The 9,670-nt window shown below is 37.4% G+C and overlaps 2 protein-coding genes across 2 annotated transcripts; one reads left to right on the top strand and one right to left on the bottom strand.

Annotated features, from left to right (window-relative positions):
- The first annotated feature begins 1,443 nt into the window (after positions 1 to 1,443).
- ERD4 (Early-responsive to dehydration stress protein (ERD4)) lies at positions 1,444 to 7,306 on the top strand. The gene is made up of 7 exons (XM_078306345.1): positions 1,444 to 2,030; positions 3,628 to 3,779; positions 4,328 to 4,603; positions 4,722 to 5,566; positions 5,731 to 5,986; positions 6,348 to 6,729; positions 6,997 to 7,306. The coding sequence occupies exons 1-6, from the start codon at positions 1,760 to 1,762 to the stop codon at positions 6,726 to 6,728; spliced, it is 2,181 nt and encodes a 726-aa protein (XP_078162471.1). The 5' UTR covers positions 1,444 to 1,759; the 3' UTR covers position 6,729; positions 6,997 to 7,306.
- A 120-nt stretch (positions 7,307 to 7,426) lies between these two features.
- DLAH (alpha/beta-Hydrolases superfamily protein) lies at positions 7,427 to 9,216 on the bottom strand. The gene has a single exon (XM_078306346.1). The coding sequence runs from the start codon at positions 9,077 to 9,079 to the stop codon at positions 7,514 to 7,516; it is 1,566 nt and encodes a 521-aa protein (XP_078162472.1). The 5' UTR covers positions 9,080 to 9,216; the 3' UTR covers positions 7,427 to 7,513.
- Positions 9,217 to 9,670: the final 454 nt, after the last annotated feature.

Genomic DNA, 9,670 nt, shown 5'->3' with positions numbered 1-9,670 from the left:
TGCCTACAAATTTTTGAATTTTAATGAAAACATCATAATATATGAGGAAATTTTGACAACTCTAATTAACAGTGAAAAGCTTATTTGCTTATTTTGTCCAGTAGTCGTGTAAGCTGGAAAATGTAAAGTTGGAGTTTGAGAAATATGTTGGGAATTCGTGTACTGCATTTTATAAATATGAAAATTTGTGTATTGCTGAAATGTGAAATATTCATACATTTTGATTTGAATTGAATTTCTTATTTATTAATTCTTTTAAATTTATTTATACAACTTAATTTTTAACTAATATATAATTATTCTTAACAAATGTGTAATAAATTTTAGTTAGTACTAGATTTTGAATTGAATTGAACAACAAGTAATTAAATCAACCTGAAATGAGTTAAAAATCTAGATCGATACCTGACCCATTTAACTATTGAATACATTTGAATTGAATTGGGTCGGAAATTTGATAATTTTAATGAAGAGTAAATTAAATAGAGTTGTGGATTTTTTTAGATTCTTTAAATTATTTTTATTTGATTTCGACACCTAACCCATTTAACTATTGGATACATTTGAATTGAATTGAGTCGTAAATTGATAATTCTAATGAAGAGTAAGTTAAATAAAGTTGTGGATTTTTTTTAGATTCTTTAAACTATTTCTATCCGATTTCGATCAGAAAAATCAAAATTTTAGTCACATCAATAAAAATCATTTGAAAATTTATAAGCAGCGAATAAAAAATTAATTTATGAAAAACCATCAGTTCATACTTCATAGGATCAATCGGACAACTCTCGATTCAAAATCAACTAACTATGCTGCATGGGAAATAAATCTGCTGTGATTCTCAAAAGAATCACAGGACCTGCCTTTTCAAATTCACCCCTCTATTTTTCTAAATGCATAAAATCTCTAAATCTGTTATTTGATATGCACAAATCTCAAAACAAATGAATGGATAAATCTGAAAAAGCAGAGTTCTGTGATTCTCAATAATCACAGCAGATTTGTTTCCGCTGTTGCCAAAAATGGCCGGCGGTTATGAACCAGAAACTCCTGAATTCATAATGGAAACAATAAGGCCCTGTTCAGCTGCACAGTGGGAATGAGAATAGGAATAAAAATAAAAAATTTTTGAACTGAAAATTACTGTTTACGTGGAAAAAAAAAATTCAGTCTAAAGACGTGTTCGGCGTTAACGTAGGAATAGGAATGCAGAATTTTTGAACTGATTTTTACTGTTCACGTGGATAAAAAAAATTCAGTGTGAGTGAATTTTTTTTTTCCTACGTGAACAGTAATTTCCGAACAGGCTCCAAATAAATTTTTTTTTCCACGTGAAAAGTACCTCCGTTTTTCTGCCGAACAGGTCCTTAAAAAAGATAGGAGGGCAAAAGAAGAAAGGAGGGCACTATTGTCATTCCACATGGGAAAAACCTGAGAAGACCTGTTACTCAAAAAGGGTACTCTCGTCTTTTGAAAATATATCCTCTTGCATTGCATCTCCTTTGCGTCTATCCTCTATGCTTTCTGCTTTCAGGTTTCCATTTGAAACGCCCAGACAAAGCATCCTATTCTCACTTTATTGCTCCAATGCCGTTTTTTCTCACTTAAATACACAAACAGCGTCCCCAGCTCACCACCTAATGCCTCTTTGTAGACCTTAAAACCCTATCACTCAACGCCTTAACCTATTCCTTTTATTTGGCACGCAGCAGAGAGTTCAATATCTCTCCGAAACTCCATTCCTGACCACCAATAAGATATGGATTTGACCTCGTTTATCACTTCCTTCGGGACCTCGTTTGTAATTTTCGTTGTTTTGGTTTTGATATTCACAGCGCTTTCGCGCAAACCGAGTAATGCACTGGTGTACTACCCGAACCCGATATCTAGAGGGTTGGACCCCTTTGAGGGCGGGAAGCGGACCAAGAGTCCGATAGGTTGGATCCGTGAAGCATTCAGTGCTTCTGAAGCGGATGTGATTGCTGTCGGTGGGGTCGACGCTGCTGTTTATCTAGTTTTTCTTTCCACCGGTAAGTGAAATAACTCTCCTTTGGATTTTATGAAAGTTTTGCCAATTTTCTGAATATTATACATATCGTAAGTTTGAATCTTTTTTTGTAAAAAGTTAAGAAAATTGTGTGTTTGTGGTGGTGGTTGGTGTTGGGGGGTGGCCGGGTGGGGCAATATTTGAAACAGCTGTTGCGAACTCCTCGCAAATGAAAGATATGATATGCTCCAACAGAACTGAAAATTTCACTTTTCGATAGGATTTATTGCTCCATTTTCTTTGAATGATGCCAGCCGATGTGTATCTCATATTTGATATTTCACAGTTTCTGTACATTAGTGAGGGCGAAAAGAACATTAATTCTAATATTTGGAAAAGTAAAATCCAGGGAGGATGGTAATTAAATACACGTGTTGTACTTGTAATTTTAAAGAAAAAATGGAATCAGAAATATCAGCAGTTATTGTGAGGTGCTTACAGTAATGTAAAAAAGAAGAGTCTCAAAGACCTCATTTGTGCTTTTAATGCTTTTGCCTACTTGTTTTCGGGTTTGAGTTTGACGGCCCTAATTGACCGTTTATTGATTTAAACAGAAAAAATAGCTGGAAATTGTTTATATTTTATTTAAATTCAGAACATCCAACTATAATTTTTTAGCTGGAAATTGTTTATATTTTATTTAAATATAACACTTAAAGTAGTTGGAACTAGAATTTGAATCTTTGTTTGAGTTTCAGATTAAGCGGGCTTTTGTTGCGTGAAGTTACTACAGTAACATTTGGCACAATGATTTTTCAGTTGTTTGTAGGTCATCATAGAAAGGATTTTTTTTTCTTAATTATGTATCAAATATTTTTAAATTTGGTTACTTTTAATGATAGATTGATTTTATGGGTACAAAATGATTCCATTGTTATACTATAAGTTCCAAGATTTGGCCGATTAACTAACCCTTTAAAGTAAACATTTATCACAACATTTGTAGATTTAATTAATTAATTTCTGTTGGGAAAATTGTGCTCATTAACATAGCCTTGGCTCGCACAAATTTATTTAATTGATGCCATTAATTTAACTTGGAAATGATTTGATTGATTACTTAGAATTTCAAAAACAAATTTCTATTATAATTATGAAGACCTCGTTTGTTTAATTTAATGGAAGTATCTTCCAACATCCTTGTCATGGGGTCCATTTTCTTTGAAAAGTCCAATTGATGAGATTTTTTCATTAAGTATGCCAAGCACATACAATTCTCTTTACCCTTTTAAAAGTTGTTCAGTACTTAAAATAAATTGGGTTGAACAGTACCAAGCAATAATTAATGGTACATTCTAGACTTAATGCCTCTTGGTTAACCATTATAACACTATATGTTCTAATAAGATTGACATTGGATATAAATTACCTGTTGAGTTCAATGATCAGGATTCACGAAAGTACCAAACAGTTACTGTCACGAACACATTAAAAAAAATGGAGGTGAATAGAACTGTTGATTTTAACAAAACTATTTTGCTCCTTAATGTTTAGTTGCTTCATCGATGCTTATTAGAAAAAAGAAAGTTTCAAACAAACTAATGCAAAGAAACACTTGTTTTATGTTCTATTTGCTACAGTTTTAGGAATATTGGTGTTCTCTGGTGTGCTGTTGTTACCTGCTCTGCTTCCAATAGCCGGAACTGATAATGCCTTGAAATTATTAAATAGGAACAACAAAACAGCTAGCAATTATTCTGAATTAGAGATACTCGCTATGGGCAATGTTCAGGTAATTTATTTTGTCCTCCGGAATTCATTATGATAATGATAAATTGTATACAAATCTTAGAAAGACTCATAATTAATGTCGAGCTTAAGCTCACAAATTCATGGTGAGCTTAAACTCATACTAGCTTTGTTTTTTTTAATTTGTTTTTTATATGGTCAATTGGTTGAAAATTTTGTTGAAAAATTAATACACCAAATTAATTCATTTTTATAAACCTCTTGATTATATACAAAACAGACTCAAAAAATTAAATATAACAAATGTAGATCAGTATTTTGAATTAACCATTTGAGCCAATCTAATGGTCTTTTAGAAGTTAGATCACTGACCCTTGGTGGACTTCAGCTTTTTTTCACACTAACTGAAATGGTGATTATCTCTGCATCTATCATCTAATATACCTGGAAAACATTGACTGGCGCAGTTCTACTCTTCTTGTTTCCTTTTCTAGAATTGATGTTACATAAGTACAGTAAGCATTTGCACCACTAGAATTTTTACAATCAGTTAATTGATTGCGTAATTTTTTTTTCCTGAGCGGTTTTCAGGGGAAAAGTAAAAGATTATGGGCATTTATGTTAGGCGTGTATTGGGTCTCAATTGTCACATACTACATCCTTTGGAAATCATACAAGCACGTGTCTAATCTGAGGGCTACTGCAAAATCCATCTCTGAACCAAAACCGGAAGATTTTACCATACTGGTAAGAGATGTACCATCTCGCCCTTCTGACCAATCAATAAAGGACAGAGTGGACTCGTACTTCCGGCGCCTTCATCCTGACACCTTTTACCGATCGATGGTCGTCACTGACCAAAAAGAGGTACTTGTTTCTTCGCTTACTATATTGTACCATTATGGCACTATCACCGAATGTACTGGTCCAGTTTGGTTGATTATATCAGTTGCCTAATTATATCTATCACTCTCTTTATTATCAGGCAAACAAAATATACAAAAGCCTTGAAGGCTACAAAAAGAAGTTGGCACACGCAGAGGCTGTCTTTGCTGAATCCAAAGCGGCCGGAAAACCCGAAGGTGCCCGGCCTACAATGCGAACTGGGTTCCTTGGGCTGGTGGGATCAAAGGTTGACACGATTGACCACTGCAATGAGAAGATCAAAGAACTTGTCCCCAAGCTTGATGCCGAACAAAAGATCTCTTTACAGGACAAACAGCAGCGAGCTGCATTAATCTTCTTCAACAGCCGTGTTGCTGCCGCTACTGCTGCCCAGACCATCCATGCTCAGATGATTGACACGTGGACAGTCTTAGAAGCCCCTGATCCGCGGGCTGTGATATGGCCTAACCTCTCCATGCAGGTTTATATGCGCAAGATCAGACAGGCGATTGTGTACACTGTCGTTTTTCTAACTGTTGTCTTCTACATGATCCCGATTGCCTTCATATCAGCTTTTACAACCCTGCCCAATTTAGTGAAGTTGGCACCATTTTTGAAGAAGGTTGTTGAGCAGCCTGAGATAAGGACAATCTTGCAAGCATATTTGCCCCAGATCATTCTTATTGTCTTTTTGGCACTATTACCGGCTTTGCTTATGTTCTTGTCGAAGTCAGAGGGGATAGCATCGGAGTCCCATGCTACGCGAGCTGCGGCTGGGAAGTATTTCTACTTCATTGTTTTCAATGTTTTTATTGGGGTAACAATTGGGGGGACACTTTGGGTTTCGATAAAGAATATCCTAAACCACCCTGGCGATATTGTTAGCTTGCTTGCTAAGAGCCTTCCAGGAAATGCCACCTTCTTTCTCACCTTCGTTGCTCTCAAGTAATTTTCTTTATAATTTATATTCTTGTTTTGGCTCTCTCCCTGCTTTGTTTCCTGTAAAATATCAATAGTTCTTTTGGGCAGTAAAGGAACATCTTGGCCTAAAGAAGCTTGTATTTATTGGTGCATCTGGGTGTGATAGCTGCTTTTTGTTCTTTTGACAGATTCTTCGTGGGCTATGGACTTGAACTATCCCGCTTGGTGCCTTTGATTATATTTCGCCTGAAGAAGAGGTTCCTCTGCAAGACCGAAGAGGAGATAAGGGAAGCGTGGGCCCCAGGAGGTTTTGCGTTTGCAACTAAAGTTCCCAATGATATGCTTATCGTAACAATTGTGCTATGCTACTCTGTGATTGCGCCCCTTATCATCCCCTTTGGTGCCATCTATTTCGGCCTTGGTTGGCTTGTTGCAAAAAACCAGGTAAGATAATGCATGATCTATTAATATAGAATGTTCAATTTACCCCAAGTTAACCCAATTATTACCCAAGCAGACTTCTATTGTTCCTGGTTTAGACTAAAATGGCGGCAATAAACTCTCAGTTCTGTCTGTAATATAGCTTCAGGAAGCTCTTCTTCTACTGATTTGCTAATCAAATGAGCAGAATATCATCAAAAAAAAAAAAACAGAAGAATTTGTACTTCAAGAAAGCAACTTGAATTTAGCTCTTACTTCTCAATCAAGCACCAAAAACTTGTGCCCTAGTATACAATCACACAACACCTAAAACAAATTAATAGCTAAATTGACTTAATTAGGGACTTTCATTCTCTCTCCACAGGCGCTGAGAGTATACATCCCAAATTATGAGAGCAATGGCAGGATGTGGCCACACATGCACACCCGTATCATTGCAGCTTTGATCATCTACCAAATTACAATGTTTGGCTTCATGCTCCTTAAGGAGTTTTATTACGCACCTATCCTGATACTTCTGGTACCAATCAGCTTGATCTTTGCCTTCGTCACCAAGAACCGCTTCTACAAGGCATTTGCAGTGACTCCCCTTGAGGTGGCAGTAGGGGAGCTCAAGGAAATGCCAAACATGGAGGCAATTTATGCAGCATACATTCCTAAATGCTTGAAACCTGAGAAGCTCGAGGATGTTGAGTCGTTCGAGGATGCACAATCACATGCCACATCTCGAGCCACCTCCTTTTAAGGTAAGTTAATACCTGGTAATTGCTTTTACTGCAACAATCTTTGAAAATGCTGAGACCATCCATTGTTCTCCAATTATTATGCATTGGGCAACAATTGAAAGGAGTTTTGGTTTATGCTAAATTGTATTGTGACCTATAGAGAATAGGGAAAAAAAAATACTCTCCTCTTTACATTTGGTGTGGTACTGTGTCATATGCTTTATGGTTTTGCATAGGTATGTTTGATGCCTTGCATTGCTAACAGTTATATGTTGATATATTTATCAGGTGTTACTTACTGTCTGCGTCATATCAACATCCAGATAGTGATTTGCTATGGTTTGCACTTGATGTTATTGGGAATTGGTGTACATATAGAAGTGAGTGCTCGTCTCCAAAGTTTGTGGTGTTTCTCAGTTGTGTCAATTTGCCATATAGATAGATGATAGTTAATCAAAAGCCATGTGCTGGTTTGTACCTTATTTCTTAGGTAGTTTGTTTATTGCTAATATATAATTTTTTTTTCATGCTAAATATTAAATTGTAAGCTTCTGATTAAATTAAGTTGGAAGGTGCATTGTCTGCTTGTTGCTCATCATCCATTTTTCCCCTTAAAATCTTGGGTATCTTCCCACTTTCTGGGTTCATACATGCTATCAGTGCAAATTGAGTTTCAATTTTAGACATCAGTCAGAATGACTTGAATCAGATCCATTAATACAAGGAGCGAATTAATTTATATACTCAGTATCTGTACATTGTGATCTACAATATACATAAAAACGATCTTGTGGAAACCTCAATTTTATACTTGCATATAACCTTCTCTATACGGAGAAGGTATATCTTCAGGCATTCTCGTATAACCTTCTCTATACGGAGAAGGTATATCTTCAGGCATTCTATTTGGCATCACCCACCTCCCATAAGAATTACACATTAATCCGCTGTTTGCTGTTTGGTGCCAACATGGTGGTATCCCGATTTCCTCCCGCAACATACCCGATGCCTTGTTTATCAATGCTACATCCCTTTTTGCCTCACATCTAAACCCTGATTTTGAGCTCATATACCCGTCTACTAGATGTAGATATATTTCCAAGTTGTGGAATCCTGCAAAATCAATGCAGTTCTTCAAATAAGGAGATGTGTGTACATTGAGTCCAAGCTCTACACCGACATGCGTGTACACCCATTCCAGCGTGCCAGTTACTTTCTCTACCATCTTAATCCCCTCATTGAAGAGAATTCCTGGCATCTTAGGCACCACATCCTGTTTTATAACCATACGAAGAGCCTTTACCCCGAGCTCTTTCAGCCTATTGCCGAAGGCCTCGTTACCGACCCTTGGTGCACCGAAGGATATTACACTGACCGGTACACTAGGCAATGCTGATGCTGCTTCATAGGCATTTAGTAATGCAAGGGCCCCACCAAGACTGTGACCTGTGATGGTTATGCTCACCTTCTCTCCTTTTTCTTGGTAGAATCTGACCAGACGCTTAATCTCGCTCATGACTTGCTCTGATGCGCTTAACTTGTTGTACCTAGTGGTCTCACCTTTTGAGGTGTACAAGGAATGGAAACCATGCTCGACCTTTATGTCGGAGTCATAGTTTGATTCAATTGACTCAAGTTTCCCTTGGATGTCCTCCAACCATTCTGCGGGCCTAACGGTGCCACGCCAAGCAACCACTATGTCACGGCAACCAATACGGCGCGATTCCTCATCTCCACTGACTGCTACGTAACCCATCCAATTGGAATCTCTACTCCATGCCTCAGCATGAAGAGAGCGTTCAAGCCATCTGGGTAGATCCACATGAGACATTGCGTATAGATACTTTGTTACATCATAGCCATGCCTTAATAACCCTAGCTTTTCAAAAAGGCGATGATGGCCATACAGGCAGCTACCCCCATATTGGGAGAACGGGTTCGAATCAAAGGCATCGTAGGTTGATTGTGAAAATTCACCATACTTAAGGATCTCCCTGCGTAGCCATGGGTGGAGAGGGGATAGGAGGTGAGACCAATCTGCAGACCCGTGTATCTCGGTACACAGGGAGGAGATATCTTCCTTTGGAGAATATGTCGGGGTGCGACGATCAAAGTTTTCTAGGGTTAAAGTGGGGTTGTTATTAACGCTGGCAGTGGTGGTTCCAGAATTTGTATTGTGGTTTGTGTTCAGGTGTAAAAGATTGGAGAGAGTGGCAGGAATGTTTATTGCCGAGCTCGATCGATTGTGCAATTTTATTGCCGGCTCTTCAACAGTTGCTGCGTTGCGGTATGTAGCTCGAGGAGCAAGCCGGGAGTGGGCAGCCGCTGGGAGATGATGATGGTTGATTGTTGAATAAGATGACAATGCCATTTCTGCAGATTTTATTTCCAAAAGAGAGGTCAGAAAGTGTTAATTGTCTTTCTTTGTTGTTGTTAATTGAATTGATTGTTTGAGTGGTTGTATTGAGGGGAAAAGACGGAGAAGGGTTTGCTTTATATAAAGAGAGAGCTCCTTTCCTACTTGCATAGTTGCATTTATTTATTCATTTTCGAATGGCAAGAGCGCTTTCCTAGTTACCTACTTACATTTATTTATTCATTATCCAATGGCATCGTCTGTTGACTGAGATGCTATTCACATTTCACAAACTCAAAAGGATAGAATTCAAAAAGCATGCTGTTGAATGATTCAATCAACTAGCTAAACCCCAAATTATAAGTGACGAAATTTAGTGCCAAAATATGTGGTAGTCCCCTGGATCGAGTCCCAAGTTGGCACCAACTGGATATATATGTGTTCCATATAAAATCAATCAAGTGAAACTTATTTCCAGCTGCAAGAATTTCTATAACAAACTGCAATTTTTTGTTACTTTTACCATTTTCACTTATTCACTTACTCTCATATATGTTTTTGGAGTAGAACTAGGGTGCTCTTAAGCTGACCAAAGTGTTTGGTGAG

The sequence above is a fragment of the Carex rostrata genome, chromosome 8 (genome assembly GCF_964058835.1).
Source record: "Carex rostrata chromosome 8, lpCarRost1.2, whole genome shotgun sequence".
Lineage (NCBI taxonomy): Eukaryota > Viridiplantae > Streptophyta > Magnoliopsida > Poales > Cyperaceae > Carex > Carex rostrata.
This window is presented reverse-complemented; position numbering and strand designations above follow the sequence as displayed.

Coding starts and splice junctions, on each gene's coding strand:
- DLAH (XM_078306346.1), bottom strand. CDS start 9,079: ATGGCATTGTCATCTTATTCAACAATCAACCATCATCATCTCCCAGCG.
- ERD4 (XM_078306345.1), top strand. CDS start 1,760: ATGGATTTGACCTCGTTTATCACTTCCTTCGGGACCTCGTTTGTAATT. Junction 3,780..4,327: donor TCGCTATGGGCAATGTTCAG/GTAATTTATTTT, acceptor AGCGGTTTTCAG/GGGAAAAGTAAAAGATTATG. Junction 4,604..4,721: donor TCGTCACTGACCAAAAAGAG/GTACTTGTTTCT, acceptor CTTTATTATCAG/GCAAACAAAATATACAAAAG.